The 17305-nt window shown below is 50.4% G+C and overlaps 5 protein-coding genes across 5 annotated transcripts; 4 read left to right on the top strand and 1 right to left on the bottom strand.

The window, feature by feature from the left end:
- Positions 1-143: 143 nt before the first annotated feature.
- On the top strand, positions 144-4690 carry BDQ94DRAFT_165698 (ribosome biogenesis protein URB2; the record flags this gene model as incomplete). Its single annotated transcript, XM_026770377.1, has 2 exons — positions 144-161; positions 254-4690. The coding sequence occupies 2 exons, from the start codon at positions 144-146 to the stop codon at positions 4688-4690; spliced, it is 4455 nt and encodes a 1484-aa protein (XP_026631598.1).
- Positions 4691-6658: 1968 nt separating this feature from the next.
- On the top strand, positions 6659-9207 carry BDQ94DRAFT_134210 (nucleobase cation symporter-1 family protein). The gene is made up of 5 exons (XM_026764425.1): positions 6659-7151; positions 7270-7340; positions 7424-7673; positions 7746-8473; positions 8533-9207. Exons 1-5 carry the CDS (start codon positions 7052-7054, stop codon positions 9064-9066), a joined length of 1683 nt encoding a protein of 560 aa, XP_026631597.1. The 5' UTR covers positions 6659-7051; the 3' UTR covers positions 9067-9207.
- A 1160-nt stretch (positions 9208-10367) lies between these two features.
- Positions 10368-12558, top strand: BDQ94DRAFT_45477 (putative cytochrome P450 pisatin demethylase). Its single transcript, XM_026775820.1, has 2 exons — positions 10368-10756; positions 10826-12558. Exons 1-2 carry the CDS (start codon positions 10626-10628, stop codon positions 12210-12212), a joined length of 1518 nt encoding a protein of 505 aa, XP_026631596.1. The 5' UTR covers positions 10368-10625; the 3' UTR covers positions 12213-12558.
- Positions 12559-12668: 110 nt separating this feature from the next.
- Positions 12669-15406, top strand: BDQ94DRAFT_165695 (uncharacterized protein; the record flags this gene model as incomplete). The annotated part of the gene is made up of 2 exons (XM_026770376.1): positions 12669-14140; positions 14272-15406. 2 exons carry the CDS (start codon positions 12669-12671, stop codon positions 15404-15406), a joined length of 2607 nt encoding a protein of 868 aa, XP_026631595.1.
- BDQ94DRAFT_45561 (putative adenosine deaminase) lies at positions 15224-17071 on the bottom strand. The gene is made up of 5 exons (XM_026775821.1): positions 16778-17071; positions 16528-16670; positions 15779-16463; positions 15320-15703; positions 15224-15240 (listed from the first exon to the last, which is right to left on the bottom strand). The coding sequence occupies exons 1-4, from the start codon at positions 16832-16834 to the stop codon at positions 15512-15514; spliced, it is 1077 nt and encodes a 358-aa protein (XP_026631594.1). The 5' UTR covers positions 16835-17071; the 3' UTR covers positions 15224-15240; positions 15320-15511.
- Positions 17072-17305: the final 234 nt, after the last annotated feature.

Genomic DNA, 17305 nt, shown 5'->3' with positions numbered 1-17305 from the left:
GAATCCCTCACTGGTGGCCCCCCGCAGAAGAAACGTCAAAGACGAAACCACTTCCCTCGGACTATGTTCGATTTGTGTTGACGCGGTGGCACCGAGGATCTTGGGGAAACCGGTACTTTACGATCTGACTCGTCTCATCCGAGATGCCTTCGGTCGCGGAGGTATGTGTTGGCTCGCGGTCTTTGGAGCATTTTTTGGTTGTATGCAACTTGGGTGTTCGGCTAACCTGCTGGGATTGTTTCTCTCTATACAGCGCCCGCGCTCCTCCCAGGAGGCTTTACTCCGCCTCGAGAAAGGCACCGCGTCCCCGACCACACAGCTGGACGAAGCAGCTCAGATCATCGGCTTGGATCTTGCCCTGTGTGCGAGTCACCCTGAGATTAATAGAACCCCTCATGTTCAGAATAATGCCGCGCCGAAGGAGGAATGGGTGCTCCGGTGGTTGTTGAAGAAATTGCGAGCGGGCAAGAATTATCGCGTCGACTCTACCTCTTTTCTCCTCCTCCGACAGTTGATCGACCTGATTCCGCCAAAAACCCTGGCTACGACACTGAAGGACCAGAAATTCCTCGCGATTTTCGACCAAGCCGTTGCCGACCTGGAGGAGGATGTATTCGCTGCGTTGAAGGCGGGGACGACTGATCTACTGCCCTCCGATTCGGATTCGAGTCATACCTTAAGCGATTCTCCGCACCGCAATGGCGATTACGATAAGAAGGGAACGAAGAGAAAAAGGGCCGGCGACGATGAAGCAGACGCCATGGATGTTGACGACCAGCCACGCACGCCGATTTCGTGTTTCCTGGCTTTCATTCGCGCCTTGGATTGCCTGTATAGCCTGATTATGCTGGCGAATCGGACTCTGGGGGTGGATGAGGTTGCAAGCTCCCATCTGAAGCATGCTCTGAAGGGTGAGCCAGAGTCAAACGCAGTGACGCTGCAAAAGTCTTTCCGACTGGCTGCCGTGATTTCGACGCAATTTTCCCATGCGCGCAAGACGACGGACCTACAACACCTCCTATACGTATTTCCTGCGGTCTTGGAGCTGTGGGAGTTGAGGTCTTCTCGTCGGGATGACTCGGATAAGGGACTGAGTAACGAGTGCTTTGCAAAACATTGTTTCCAGAGCGCACTCAGACTTCAGGTCTCTGTTCGCTCGATCCGACTCGACACCGATGAGAGGGCTCACGTACTGCATGGGGTAGAGCGCTTGATCGCTCTGCATGTGGTCATACCGACACGTGGGGGATTCTACGAGCGAGGAGGTGCGGGTATTGACTATTCAGCCAGTGAACCGGATTGGAGTCCTGTTAAACCCATCTCTGATACGCTTAGACCTATCCTCTGCAGACCAGAATGCCCGACAGAGACTGCAGAGGACACCACTGTGCAGAAGAAAATCATGTGGAAAACAGCAGAATTACTCCCGGAATTCTTCGACATAGCGGTTCGTTCGGTCCCAAGAGATACTTTCCGGAGACAGACACACGAGGCGCCATGGCTGGAGACTCTGTTCGTTGCTATTGCAGAGCTGGCATTTTCAATTGTAAAATCTGAAAATACAACCACTTACCTTCCTGAATTCGTCGGCATTTTGGAGCGTCTCTTCCGTGTGGTTCTTGTACGCAACGTGCAGTTGTCTCTACATACGTTGCTCACTCACGCTTCTTACACCGGACTCCTCAAAGATGGTTTGTCGCAGATCGAATGGAATCTTACATCTCTACTTGTTGAGCTCGGTGTTGATATCTTCCTCCCTAACTCTGGTCTCAGTGACTCAACAAAATTGCTGAAGGCTCTGCTGGAGAAGATCTTCTCCCATTGGCGCAGCGGTACGCCCCAACGTGACGGCAGCTATGAGACCATCAAAAACGGCATTGTTATCCCTCTGCTGCGTGGTTTCGTAGCCGCTCGAGACTTGCCCACCTTCATGGAGTACTGGTACGAGCAGCTCATCGAGGTTGAAGAGGCACGGTCACAAAACAAAAACTTGGACTCCTTTATTGTTTGGGAGGACGATGACGTGTGCAATGCATATGGCGATGTAATGCGAAGTCCCCTCACTCACACATTTGCAGCTGCGCAGTTAAAGGCAGCTGCGGTGGAAATAAGGAGCGAGGATGGGAAGATTTCCGATGCGCCCGGTGCCTATGCGCAGTTCGTTATCCTAGAGTCTGGCTTCAGATATCGTGATCTGAGCTTCGCGGACAAGAACGAGTCTCTTAGCTCTGTCATTCAGACCGCGGCATCTACCTTGTCGTCGAAGCAGTCCTTGCATTGGCGATGGCGGCTGTGGCGCCTTGCTCGAAACCTTCTCGAAAACAATGTTCAGTCCACCGACAATGATCTCGGGGTTGCGATTATGCACCTGGTTGATACAGGTGCAGCGACTATTCGGCGTCACCATAAGGATCGGTTGCAGAAACCTTGGGCTCCATTGGAATGTTTCGAGGCATATCAATTTACGCTTGCCGCCATCAAGGGGTCACTGGACAACGATCAGTTCAAATCGCTTACCAGCCAAATTACAGAGCTGGTCAAATCCATCTCCGACAAAGATGCTTCGGATGCGATTGTATCACCCTGGAATGGGCGCATCGAGACTCTAAATAGGCCGGACACTCTTGCCCTGGCGTATTTTCTGACGCTTGTCAGAAGTCCAGATGTTTGGGATCGGGTTGAGCCTGAAACTAGACGCTCTTTGTTTGGTCATATCCTCTTTTTGGCAACATCTCAGTACAAGACATCACCGTCGGCTTTGGAGACTATTAGCCCTGAACTCAGATACCTTCAGGCCTGGGCTGGCGTTGTCTGCCATGAGTATCTGCTCAACGCTCCGGCCATCGCGTCTGATCTAATCTCCGTGCTTTCGAGCCGGGTTAAGGCGGACATCACGAATCGTAAACTCTATGTTGAGAGCTTGCAGAGGATTCCTGCCCCACTTATCGTGCGCCGTCAGAGAGCAATTTTGCTGGATCTCTTACAGGAGGTGATTGTCCAGGAAGACAGCACGCCTGAAGTCACTGTTGGAATGTTGTCATTGATGGCCAAGCTGGCTGATATGCCTAAATCTGCCGCGGCCGTCACCAGCAATTGGGAGCCAGTCTGGACGATTGCCAAGGCTGTCACCCTGCAGGGAAACGAGGTTGATCTTCAAATCATGAAGGCCTTCCGCAATCTGCACAGAGCAGTCATAGCTAAGCTGCTTGTTCTGTCCGATGAAGAGCGTCATAAGCTGTTCAAGAAGATGTACCGCAAGGTCTCATCAAAGGCATCTAAACTACAGAACCTTGACCGTGACTCCATGGATTGCTTTTATCTGAGGATCTCTCTGTCTCAGCTATGGCACCACCGTAAGCAGCTTGTGACTGTCTTCGACGAGACAGATCTTGCAGCTTGCCGACAGAAGGTATTTGACCTAGTGGTTGTGGAAGTGAAGTCAGTCAAGGATCAGTGCAAGAAACAACAGCTGGAGGAGACGATTACCCTCATTAAGATCATTGATGCGCTGGAAGACTTTGAGGACCTTGCTACGGATCATGCCGAAGTCGAAAAGTTCCTGTCAAAGATCGAAAGTTACGTGGAGAAGTCGGTTGATTCGGGCTCCTCGCTGAGAAGGCTTATAAGACGTCGCGTCCTGGCCGGGCGCGGCTCTGAAAAGAGTATTACACAACCTGTGATTCAATGTGCCGAGGCCCTTCCGCTGCAGCATATGTACAGCGAGGAACAGCGGCTCTTCATCCGGTCCACCTCTGGAAGGTTTCAGTCCATGTCCGTAGAAGAGCTGACTCGAGTGATCCAAGATGTGCGGGAATTAGGCTTTGTTGGCGAGAATGCGGAGTACCATTTGCTTATTGCCGGGTTGGCGATTGCCTCGTTGCCTCCAATCGAGGACAAAGAAAGCCTCACGGCCAAAGAATTATCGTTGGTTTGCACCGCAGTAACCGAATCTCTTCCCCGCAACAAATCTATCGAGCAGTTTACTCTTGCGTCCGAATGCCTCGACATCCTTCTTCGGAATTTCACTCGCTGTATCACGCAATGGAACGTCGATAATATGCTGGGATCCATTGCAGTGTGCGCTTCCAAGTCGGGACCTTGCATCGACCCCGAATATGCGGGAACCGTCTATATCCGCCTGTGTCGCCTGATGGGTGTTCTCTTGGGTATCCACCGTCAGAAGCTCGGAGGCCGGTTCCACCTCATCCTGCCTGCTGTCGAACGACTGCTGGACTGTTTGTTTGCTCGGTCTAAGAAGCGCAGTCGATCCATGATCCATGAAAAGAAACTCGGTCAACAACCATACTGGCTTGCTCCTTTGCAAGCCTCGCATGCAGTTCACTTCACCCGTCTCCTCACGTCATTGTGCGACCCTACCGTATCCGCAGTGTCAAGACCGACACAGGCCGCAGGTGGCTATGAGGGGCTGACCGATCAGACCAAAAAAGCCAAGCGAATCGCAGGACAGTACCTTCAGTACCTGATAATGGAGTATACGCAGAGCTCCCTGCGCGGCACACTTGCCCCCGAAGTGAAGGCCGCCATTGTCCCTGGTCTGTACGCAGTCTTGGATGTGATGTCGCGCGAAACGATGCGTGCCATGAACGCGGGACTGGACGTGTCTGGCCGGGCGGTGTTCAAGGCACTGTACGATGATTATGTGAAATTTGGCAAGTGGAATAAGGGCTAAGCGATGGCATAGATTCGGTGGTAGGCACGGCGGGTGTAGATTGCATATAGACACTTTCTTCTGTACTTAGTTACTTATTACAGCGGGTGCTGTGCTTCGCGCGCACCGCGAAATCCATAATTATTCTAAAACACATGGATGGTCTTCGTGCGATAGTATCTCTTTGTAAACTCAATAGATCATAGACCTCGGGGCGACTTGCTCGCTACAGAGGTTCAATTCTCTCATCAACAGTACTACTAATATGCCCCAGACTTGTGTGTAGTACCTTTGCTGGTCGCTTTACCTACCTAGCCTTCTTGGCTTACTCCTTGAATCACGGAACTTCTTTCTACATGCAGTCATTCTTTCCCTTTTATTGTATTTGATATTCACGTACAAAAGTACAAGAATGCCTTGCTTTTCTACTCCGAGACTCCCAAACCTCGCACCGGAAAAGAAGAAAAAGAAAGGGTTAGGTTTTCCAAGGTCCAGATCCAAAGAAAATTCTCGCACACCACTCCCTTTCTCTACTGCCTTGAATGACACCCCCCCTTTTCCCCTCCAAGAGGCTCGGGATGACGTGTTTGGCGCCGTCCTGAGCCACGTTTTCAGCCATCCGATCGCAGTTTTGACTTCTCGGGAACTGGGATCTGAGTTTGTCGAGGCTAGATAAAGGTAGGGAGGGGAGGGTGGTGGTGGTCAAGGAAGAAAGTGTAAATTGTTTGCTGGTTAGTTTTGGGAAGCAGTCACGTAGTAAGTATGAGCGAAATGAGACGGAGAGAGCGTTCTTGAATATGTTGGAGAAATTCTGATAAATATCTTTTCTTTTCTTTTCTTTTCTTTCCTTTCTTTCTTGCTTTTTTTTTTTTTACTTCCCTCTTCTTTCATGGTTCAGTTGCGATGGGCAAGACTGGATATGCAAGCGTCTCTTTGCGTGTGTAAGATGGTGGTGCACGAAGGGGAGGGGGGAGGAGGGAGCAGCGCGCAGATGACGGGAATGGATCTATAGTATTGGGGGCCCCGGATGGATTGTGGTGGTAGTATGGTAGTAGTATGATGTCGTAGTCAGGGCAAACTAGACCATGCGAACGGATTTCAAGGCGCCTGTGGTCGATCATATAGTTAGACTTACTCTTCAGGTGTCCCCAGTGCTTGGTTAACTACTTTAGTTAATCAATCAACTGAGAATGATTAATTAGCATTACAATTAGTAGTTAGTTAACTCACTAATACTTTGAGATAGTATAAGAACTCGTCAAACTGCATGCACACATCAGGTGACTATCACCTGACCGCACTTACACAACGTGTTTTTCACCCCCTTTTGATTGGGGAACTCTTAAGCTTCATGCGGGAGGAATTTGCAGGAGAACCTCGGGTTCAAGTTGCGGGAGAGGAACCGGTTATCAGCCGACAATGGGGGACGGACGAAGAAAGCAAACCAGGAACATCGGCATCTGCTGATGGGCTCCAAATCAAACCTTTTAGTTACTCGATGGCATCGAGTCAGCCGGCCTGGCGATTAGATAGGCCCTAGCCACTAAGTGGACCCGTGAACGACTGTGAGTCGCTGGTCGAACTGGGGCACCCCCGGGCTCGGACTGATTGCGGAGGACCAGTGGAGATGCAGAACAGCAGACAAGCCCCGATATCTTCCCTTGAACAACTGATAACGTTCATGCTTACTCGACCCGATCGAGCAATGGAAAATGATTATCGTCCTTTGTGCTCGGCGCTCCTGGTCCGTCCGACAAACGGCCCATGGAGGGCGATAAGCTCGCTTCACATGGGTGGCGCTGGCCAGGTCGATCCCGGCCCTCTTTTGACCAATTTTCTTATCCTTATCTTGTGTCAAAAAGGGCAAAGGAAAAATTAAAGCACAGAAATAAGACATGGGTGAATGAATAACTCACCTTCGGTGTCATGCTGGCGTATCCAGCCATTATCAGCCCAGAATCCATGATGGAACCCGCTCCATATCTGTCCCAGCACCCGCCTTGATTGGCCCATCGCCGGGCGATGACGCCGATAGTAGTGCCTTCCAGTTCTTCCTTTTAGTATACGCCCAGACGGACAAAAGTGTTTATATCTCGTCGTTCACCCCCCTGGGACTGTCGGGACTGCACTGGTGAAAGAAATTATTACCTCTCTTCTCTTATCTTCTGATCCTCCGTGGCTTCTGTTGCGAGCATATAGAACCCTGGTGGTTCCGTTCTGCCTCCCATCCAACCCTAAAAGAAATATTGTCCTCCAACCCCACCCCCATAACCAACAAACCAAACCTACTACTCCGACCACCCCCGGTACATATTGTCGCTGCGTCATTTGGTTTTTCAGTTCCAAATTCTGTCGTTTGTCAATATACCACATAGGCCAGAGATGCCTCGAATTAAAGAATGGATCGAAAAGCTCGAGGTGCCTACGGAGCCCGGGTTGACCAATACGCAATTGATGTTGACGAACCGTGACTTGCGGCCAGGTGAGATCATGAAACTGGCAGGCGGATCACATTGAGACGCTCCGTGCTTGTGCAGCCGGATTCAACAAGAGGACACTGGAAGCTGACCGTGTGCAAATTTGATTTCCGCCCTCTGCAGTCGAACACGAGCGTCGTGAATGGAGATGGTACAACTTTATCGCCTTTTGGATTGCAGACTCTCTAAACATTGTGAGTGTCTCGTGCTGCTGTGGTGTCAAATCAAGTCTTCATACACTGTACATTGAACTAACATAGTACTATGCATATAACAGAACACATGGATGATTTCATCTTCGATGATTGTCGACGGTCTGTCCTGGTGGCAGGCATGGATTTGTGTCTGGGTCGGATATTTCATCGCCGCTTGTTTTGTCTGCTTGACCGGTCGCATCGGTGCAGTTTATCACATCTCATTCCCGGTCGCATGTCGAGCTAGCTTTGGGATATGGGGTTCTTTCTGGCCCGTCTTCAACCGGGCGGCAATGGCTGTCGTTTGGTATGGTGTTCAGGGCTATATCGGAGGTAAGCCTTTCCACCAGAGCTCATAGTACAACAATCTTCTTCCGGATGAGCAAAGCTAACCCCGAGTACTAGGCGAGTGCGTGACCTTGATGATCGAGGCCATCTGGCCAAGTTATAGAAATATCCCCAATCATATTCCCGCAAGCTCTGGCGTTACCACCAAGGACTTTGTGAGCTTCTTCCTGTTCTGGCTCCTATCACTGCCGGCTCTCTGGTTCCCGGTCCATAAGATCAGACATCTCTTTACCGTCAAAGCCATCTACTCTCCCATCGCCGCCATCGCCTTCTTTGCCTGGGCCATCTCCCGTGCTAACGGAATTGGCCCGATCGTGCACCAACCCGCCACAGCTCACGGAAGCACGTTGGCCTGGGCGGTAGTCAAGTCTATCATGAGTTGTCTGGGCAACTTCGCTACGCTGATTGTAAATGACCCGGATTTCTCGAGATTTTCTCGGTCGCCGAAAGACGCGTTGTGGTCCCAGCTACTCACCATCCCGATCGGGTTCGGCATCACCTCCTTCATCGGCATCATCGTTTCGTCTTCTTCTGCTGTCATCTTCGGCGGTGACTTTGTGTGGAACCCGTTGACGCTTTTGGGTCAGTTTTTGGATGGCGCCAGCTCGGCCGAACGCTTCGGAATCTTCGTCATCTCGACTGGCTTTGCTCTGGCCCAGCTGGGGACCAACATTTCTGCCAACTCGGTCTCTGCCGGTACCGATATGACGGCCTTGCTGCCTCGATACCTCAACATCCGCCGGGGTAGTTATATCTGCGCCGCGATCGGCCTGTGCATGTGTCCGGTATGATTATTCTCTCTTTCATAGTCTGTGTGGTCTGAGAAAAGCTAATAGACTCTTAGTGGAAACTTTCGTCTTCATCCAATTCATTCACCACTTACCTCTCAGCCTACTCCATCTTCCTCTCTTCCATCGCCGGGCCCATGATCTCCGACTACTACTTTGTTCGGAAAGGGTATCTGCGAGTGAAAGATCTGTACAGTGTTGGAAATGACTCAGCATACCGTTACACCTACGGCTTCTCCTGGCACGCATACGCCTCGTACCTTGCAGGCATTCTTGTTAATATTGTCGGGTTTGCCGGCGCAGTTGGGCGTACCGTGCCAGTGGGAGCCCAGTATATCTACAACATCAACTACTTTTCCGGGTTCGTCGTCTCCTGTGTCATGTATTACGCATTGGCGCGGCTGTTCCCCCTCCCTGCCACCAGCAGCAAGTGGCATGAGGCGGATATTGACGCTGACGAAGACCGTCTGTCCGTAGCGGATGGGCAAGAGGTGTATCTGGAGGATGAGCATCCGACAGGCAAGCCGCTGGACGTCGAAGCTCCTGTTGACCAGAAGCACCCGAAGTCCACCGCTTCATCAGTGCAATGAACGAGACATGACTTTTTCTTTGTTTGTTGATTTGTATTCTAATGACTGAACGCATAACTTTTCGTGAGAAGGTACATATAAGTACAGTGCCATGAACGACCAGAATCTCATACCCAGCGAACTTGTTTTTTTCACTTTCAATACTGCAACAACTTCTCAATACTTACCAGGGTCTTGTAGTTCTAGCCAAAGTGATCGAACCCGAGGGGAATGTAGCATTCCATGCCATGTGTAAAAGAGTAAGTCCATCCCAATCAGGTAGGTGGGGAAAGATAGTGCAGATGCTGCTTCCCCACTTGGCGATCCGCTCAGATCGGTCTTTCCCCTTTAGGATGTCATGGTTCTTCGGCGTTCTCGAGGAGGGAGAGACAGTTCTTCACCACTGTGGCATCTACTAGTTACTACCTCTCTGCAGCGAATGTTCGTTCCAGTACTACTTCTTGCTCTATGGTTGCTGATTGCCATCGGTGCAGAGTGATGCACATACAAGACAAGAATGCTGTTTACTGTCGAGGATGGTCGTCCCTGTAATCTGTCCAGGTACGCTCTCACTCTTTTACTCAGGCCTGTTGCTGAAACTTGTATGTGTGTGTAGTATTGACGTGTGCGGGCTATTGACTCTCAATTCTTATCAGCAACACAGTGCTCCGCAGTTCAAGAGCAGCTATGCTTAGGACTTTTGAAGGAATAGATGAAATTGTTGAAGGCGGTATGTCCAGTTCTTACACCCTCATTGCTCTTCCTATTTAGCTCCTACTTGTCATTACTCTATCCTCTTCTGCTTTTTTCTTTATAATCAACTTGAAATTGGGAATAATTCAATGCTAACCGGGCAGTCAACTCATAGAATGACTCCATGCAGCAGACTGCTCAGCCCAAGCGACTTTGCCAGCTTGGTCGGCCTGTCGGCCTGTCGGCCTGGAATAGGAGCCTCAGGTATTGCTCTGAAGGTTTGAACTCTTAGCCGAATATACGCATAAGATTGCATGATGCGGGTACAATAATGAATACTCGAGCGAAGGCTTGCTGACCGATAAATCATCACGAGCGCTTGACGGAGAAATTGAGAATTGTAACCCCGATGTGCCACCTCTGTTTGACAGGAAGACAGATAAATCAGGAAATGGGGGTCTTACGTGCGAACCGAACAGCCTACAGTACATGAGCAATATGATATCATTGTACAATTTCTGAGTGTCGCCTGTCGATGTCCTTCACACTTGCCCATACTGGTTAGCGGATCGACAAGCTGACCTCCAGTGCCTGGAGCCCAGTCCTACTTTGCAAAGAGTGAGCGAATCAACACCAAAAACCTCTTGTCGTCACCAGCCAAAAAGATCATTATCGATGTTTATGCTAGTGTCGACTGGACTGCGGGCTTTAAGGTACATCATACAGATCGCGTGACGTGGCGGGGTCTCTAGCTCTTTTAGTCTCGCCTTACTTGTCTTCACCTCCTATCTACCCGGAGTCTGCTGCTCATCATAACTTTCCAAATCACCATCGTCAGATAATCGTCGTGTCGCTGGCCCGGATCAGGACTGTCATGACACCTCACAATGGCCTCGCTAATTGTCGTTATAGCCCAGCTTACAGTGCTCACTCTCGCTAGTCGGATGGTTTACCTATGCTACTTCCATCCTTTGGCACCCTACCCAGGCCCTTTCTGGGCCCGCTGTACGAACCTGTGGTTCGTGCTCACCCACTCATATCCCCTGCGTATTCTTGAAGCCTTTGAGCTGACTAGTTGGGTCTAAAGGCGGTTTTTCACGTTCATGACCGGCAGACTCCATCTTGCCGAACAGCAACTTCATCAAAAATTCGGTCCTGTAGTTCGTGTTGCCCCAAATTGGCTATCTTTTTCGAGCTTAGAAGACTTTGACGCCATCTATGGATTCAACAAATCCGTCGAGAAGGGTGACTTCTATGCGTTTGGGCGGAGTCCCAGCCAACGTGAAGCAAGTATATTTTCAACGAAGTCGGATACCATCCACCGCCACAAAAAAAGGAAGGTTTTAGGGCCGGCTCTTTCCAGTTCGAAAGTAGCAAGGTATGAGCCTGTTATCGAAGAACATGTAGCAATCCTTTTGGCACGATTGGAGGCATCACGACAACCGGCAGGGACAGCAATTGCAACTGCAAACGTGGCTCCTTTGATATCTCGGTTCACCCTGGATACAATGCTGGAAATCCTGTTCGGCTCGGCTATAGCATCAAACCCATATACTGATAGTGCCGCCGCCGGTGCTATATGCTCGCAGCTTCGCAAGATGACCAAGAGAGCATGGAGTTACTCTCTCTGGCCAATCTACGGGCGGATTATGAATAGCTGGGCCATCAATTACTTGCTTCGCAGCCTTTTTTACAACGGAGATGGGGCACAGACTGGGATGACTGGGCTCGCGGCTGCCGTTCACAGGGCAATCATGCGGGATCCCCAACATGCTATGCAATCTCCAAAGCCTGGAATCGTGAAAAGCTGGCTCGAAGTCCCTGTTGACGACGTAAATCGTATGAGACAGCCCGAGGTCCTAGCTGAAGCTATGAATATGGTCTTCGCAGGTCCCGGGAGCATGGCGGCCGCTCTCACGGCTATTGTATACCATTTGGGTTCGGAAGAAGGACAGGTCTGGCAGGATAAAATTCGCAGGAAAGGAGCAGTCTCGAGTCAGAGTATAACGGCTGCCACAATCCCCCTCGAGCTACAGGCCGTGATGAAAGAGGCGATGCGTTTTCAAGGAGTCTTTCCAACAGCATTTCCTCGAGTGATCATGTCGAGTGCTGAACGTGTCATTCCCAGCCTGTCAACACCGCTACCGGTCGGCACTACAGTGTCTGCGAATACCTATGTCTTGAGTCGGTCGCGAGAGATCTGGGGAGACGATGCTGATCAATGGATTCCGGAGCGATGGATTGGAGATGCTGAACACAGGCGGCAGATGGAAACAAAGTTCGTAGCCTTTAGCAAGGGTCCGCGAGGCTGCGTTGGGAAGGACCTGGCACTGATTGTACTGGCCAAAGCGGTGATGGGACTCATCCTACAATGGCAGATCAGAAGCGTAGGAAGTCTGCGGGGAAAGAGCTGGCTGGAAATGCAGTATGACGACTGTTGGCTAGAACTCAGACGATTGTCCACAGCGCCGTAGATGGCTGCCGATGATGACTCGGTCGGCGCGTCGGGATCCCTTTCTGGAAGGTCGGGGTCCCTTTCTGGAACCGACAATGTCCACACCATGGCATTCTGTCGGACTGGGCTCTCTAATGACCAACTCAGTTGGTTAGGATCGCCTTGAAAGCTTCGTTGTCAAGATTTTCTGCCTGAGTCACGGGGTCCCACATATGGCTATTTATATGGAGCATATCGCTCTTGCTCCGTGCCGATCATCTTCAGTCGATCGATCCCATATTTCACCTCCTAAGCAAAATTTAGCTCCGAATCATTTCACAAAGACAAAGGATTGTGAAAAAGATTTTAACTTTTCTGAACTGGTCTTTATTCATTGTTCACCTACCCTTCAGCTGCTACGTCGTCGTCACCAAGTTTGGACTATTCCCTTCTCGGTCCTCTCAAAGCACGCTCACCACCACCGCATTTTGAAGAAATGTTGTCTGGCGGGGCTCTTCCTCAAACACTGGGTTCCATCACTGCTACCAAAATCAAGGAACTCTCGAAACAACGAACACTGTTCGAGAAGCGAAGAGCAGAGATTGTACAAGCTGCCGAGGATGCCCCCAGTCTACGATCAAAGGCCCAAGTCCTCCTGGAAGGTGTAACCAAGCTAAAGGGATTCCCTAATGATGCACTTGACCAGGAGGACCTAGATACGGACGACTCATCTAATGAGGAATCTGCCGTTGTAGATCAGACTGAGCGCGCTACTCACGCTAATATTCGTCGCTTTCTTCTGCAAAGCAAGTATGATCCTTCTGTCTCAGACCGCAGCCTGAAAGGTTGGATTGCCCAGCTCGAAAAGGAGCTCAGTTACCTTGAGCTAAGGCATAAGCATGCCGACTTCTATAGCGAGCTGGTCACGGAATGGCTGCGTGACTTCGAAGAGGTGGCTGCTTCTGGCTCCGCAACGGACGAGGACGGGTCGCAAGAAATGGCTTTCGAAAATATTGGTCGGTCAGAAATGCACGAACAGCGAGCCACATGGGAGTCCCTGGTCTTCACAGAGGCAGATGTAGATGGGGCTGCCATCAAAGCCTACCTTGACAGTCTATTCAAAGCAACAACGCCCTCACAGCAAGCATTGAAGCAATTGCGGGAGGCAGTCAGGACATTCGGAAATGACTTTGCTTCGAAGAAATCTTGGCTTGAGGTCAGCGACCTCAAGTGGGTTTCAGATTCATTGCTGAAGTCCGATTTGCTCACCAAAGAAAAGATGGCCGTTCTGAAGGAGTTCATGCGCAACCCGGCAGTCGCCCAGGAGGTCGCGGATGTTCTCAATATGCGCCTTGCCTCTCTTGACAACTGGAGCTGGCCCGCAGAGGGTATCCCGGTAGAAATGCGCCGCCAGCTGAATGGTAAATACCGGGTATTCATGGACGAAGACCTGCTGGATGGTCTTATGCTCGAATACCTGGGGTTGAAATGGTCAGTGACATTTCAATCTGCCTTCACCTCGTTTCTCAACACGCCAGCTTGGAAGTTTCTTCGCGAACAAATTTCCAGGCGCGAAATGTCTCGTCGTTCTCGATTCACGGGGACAAATGCCAAAGGCTTTGGTACAACGAGTGTCAACGACCACCGGAAGGAGACTTACAAACAAGATTACTTTATGAGCCTCCTACCTTCCTCGGTGGATGCGAACATGAACCCATATGGCGAGGACACGGAGCTTGATAACGCAAAGAAGAACCCACTGGAAACGAAGCACTCGCTGCTACATCTTCTGATTACCGAATCTCTCCTATATACCTCGTTGCACGGCCGATTCACTGCTATTAGATCTGATTTCAAGTGGTTTGGGCCCTCTCTCTCGCATACTACAATACTGGTTGTATTGGAGTACTTTGGCGTTCCGCAACTCTGGCTTGACTTTTTCCACAAATTTTTGAGAACTCCAGTAACGTTTGTACACGACGGTTCAGGTGCTTCCAGACGAATTCGGAACCGGGGAATTCCTATGAGCCATGCCCTTTCAACTTGTTTTGGGGAGGCCGTCTTGTTCTGCATGGATTTTGCGGTGAACCAAAGCACAGACGGGCTTATCTATATCGGCTGCATGATGACTTCTGGTTCTGGGGTCACGAAGAGACTTGTGTCAAAGCCTGGGCTACAATGGAAGAATTTACCAAGGTCATGGGCTTAGAGATAAACGAGGAGAAAACGGGAACGGTGCGCCTGAAGGGCAAAGACGTGGAAGATCAACAAAGTCGACCTAGTGGCTCCCAGGAGAAGGAAGAGTCGGATCCCCTGCCTGGAGGAGATATCCGCTGGGGATTCCTGAAGCTGGATCCTTCAGAAGGTCGGTTTGTCATCGATCAAGAACAGGTCGACAGCCACATTGCGGAACTACAGCGCCAGCTCTCATCCTGCAAGAGTGTCTTCTCATGGGTCCAGGCATGGAACAGTTACTTTGGGCGGTTTTTCGCTAACAACTTTGCGAAACCAGCCATGTGCTTTGGGAGAAGCCATATAGATATGGCCATATCTACACTGAGTCGTATTGAACGCACTTTGTTTCCCGAAACCTCCAGTGGAGTAACCGACTATCTGCGCCACGTGATCGCAGATCGATTTGGTGTTGAGGACCTCCCAGAAGGGTTTTTCTACTTTCCTGTAGAATTCGGCGGGCTGGAGCTCCTGAACCCTTATATACCTTTCCTCGCCATGCGCGAGAATATTAAAGCAACACCTAAGGGTCGGCTGCATAAGGCCTTTGTGCAATACGAGGTGGAATACCACGATTGCAAGCGGCGATTTGACGAAGGGACTTCTGCTGAGCCATCTACTTCGCTGAGAACTGAAGTTGACGACGACTTGGCTGACATGACTCTGGAGGAATACACCCGGTACTCGGAAACCTATAGCCGCCCACTTTTGGAGGCATACACGGAATTGATCCGTGTTCCTAAGGAGATCAGCATCAGCCTGACCCCAGAATTGCATCGAAACCAGATGTCTCTGGACGAGAGCGTTACCAAGGATACCAGTGGCCGCAAGGCGATCTCGGACATGTGGTATAGCATGTCAGCATATTGGCAGTGGACGGCAGAGTTGTATCAGGAAGAGATGGTAAAGACTTACGGGAATTTAGCAGCTGTGAATAGGGAGTCTATGCCTGTGGGGGTGGTCAAGACGCTGAAGGAAGGCAAACTCAGATGGCAGAGCTGATTCGGAGGGTGTGCTTGTTTGTGTACATTGCTTCTTGCTGATTGACTCACTCTGCCAAGGAGGCCTGGTGTACAATAATAATGACATAAATAATTGGATCAACGGCTATGTGCTGTAGTTTGCCTCGAAGTCAGATACTAGACGTCGAAGACGGTCCTTCTCCTTTTCGCCTCCGAAGATCGCATCGTAGGATTTTCTGCAGATGCCCAGCACATCGGCCCGCGTGAGCTGGAAGTGCTCTGCAGCTAACAGATACTCATTCGATACGGGGCTGCAAAAGAATCCTACATCGTCGGTCTGCACAAGTATCAGCTGGCGGTTCGTGTAAAAGAACGAGAGCGACTTGGCAAAATGAAAGTGGCAGAGACTCACGCAAAGCACAATCGGGCAGTCCTGATGTCTCCGTCTCCAATACCCGAAATGATGATCCAAAAAGCCACCGTCGAACATCTTTGCGTGCACATTACATGACATGCACAATTCCAGTCCGAGCTGTCTCCTCGCAATTTCCCGTTTCAGCTCTTCGGGCACATGAATCACATGGCCCAGCCGATCCGGCTGAAACTCCAACAGTGTCTCTAATTCTCTAGGCGTCGCCGCCTCCCTCATCTCGGCGAAATGCACAGTCACGCCTAATCCATTAGCTTTGGCTTTCGCAAAAGCCTCTCGCAGCACCGAAACATCGCCCTTGGTTGGGTTGCCACAGACATCGATGCCCACGATGCCACGGGCGCGGTGGGCTAGCGCCAAGTCTACAATTTCCAGGGCCTCAGCAGTAGTGTGATGGCCCCTGTCCAAAGCCAGAATCAGATATACAGACATCTTTGGGGAACTGGGGGATTGATTGGCCTGAAAATCCGAGATTGCATCAAGAACAGTAGTAAGATATTCCTCCCGGGTGAAGGAGGAGGAGGGGGATGCACGGGGAATTGTGCGGAGTTCAAGGTAAGTTACGCCGTCGTTTTGGAAGTCGGTTAACACGGAATGGGTGGCGTAGGTGAGGCTGGCAAGATCATTGACTAGATTGTAGATTGATTTGTTGAAGGATTGAAAAAATCTGGATATTAAAGGTTGGTGGAAAGTGTTTTGAATGCATGTATGAGAGTGGAGGGACTACCCACGTTTGCAGCGAATAATCTACCTTCCCAGGCGGCATGGTTACCCATGGATCTTCAATGCTGAAGCCGGGTTCTTGGGCCTTCTTCTTGAGCCAGATCTCATGGAGACATTGGCGGCTGATACTGCCGCTGAGGTGGGCATGGAGCTGTGGGACGACACACATTAGTGATCCACCTTGTTTGTGCTTCATTTGCTGGTTCTGGAGGGTGGTTCGATTCGAATGAAGCGTGTTTGCACGGGGTATTTACTTGCCTCGATTTTAGGAAGGGATTTGGTGAAGGAACGATCGACTGCTTTGGAGAGGTCCATAGTCGATTTTGGTCAGGTGTCTGTTGTACACGGACTTGAGGATGTAGATCTAAGCGTCTAAGTGGCTGTCCGTCTATCTTGTTGATTCTGATTGATGGATGGAGGTGGAAGTTGAGAAGAAGGAGGGGGAGTCCAAGTGGGATGGGATGAGTTGGCGAGTTCAGTTAGTTGGGGAAAGAGCAGGTGACTTTTGCTGCACTCGTGGTTGCCCAAGGCGCCCTTCTTGACTTGTTACGAATCTACGCTCACCTTCGACCATTCTGAAGCCATGAATAACAGTATGGAACACATGCCCTCTGATTCGAAGAATTGAGGGTTTTCCAATCGATACATTAACTATCTATTGGCCTTCCGCTGCCGTGACTGAACCAATGACCAGATCAGACTACCGCTCAGGCTAACTATATTTTGTTCTAAAACCAGGAAATTGCACACAGCACGCTGCAAGCCCGCTCATTCCGCTATCCTAAG

The sequence above is a fragment of the Aspergillus welwitschiae genome (genome assembly GCF_003344945.1).
Source record: "Aspergillus welwitschiae strain CBS 139.54b unplaced genomic scaffold BDQ94scaffold_2, whole genome shotgun sequence".
Lineage (NCBI taxonomy): Eukaryota > Fungi > Ascomycota > Eurotiomycetes > Eurotiales > Aspergillaceae > Aspergillus > Aspergillus welwitschiae.
The sequence above is the reverse complement of the archived record's forward strand: the minus strand, read 5'-3'. Positions and strand labels throughout refer to the sequence as shown.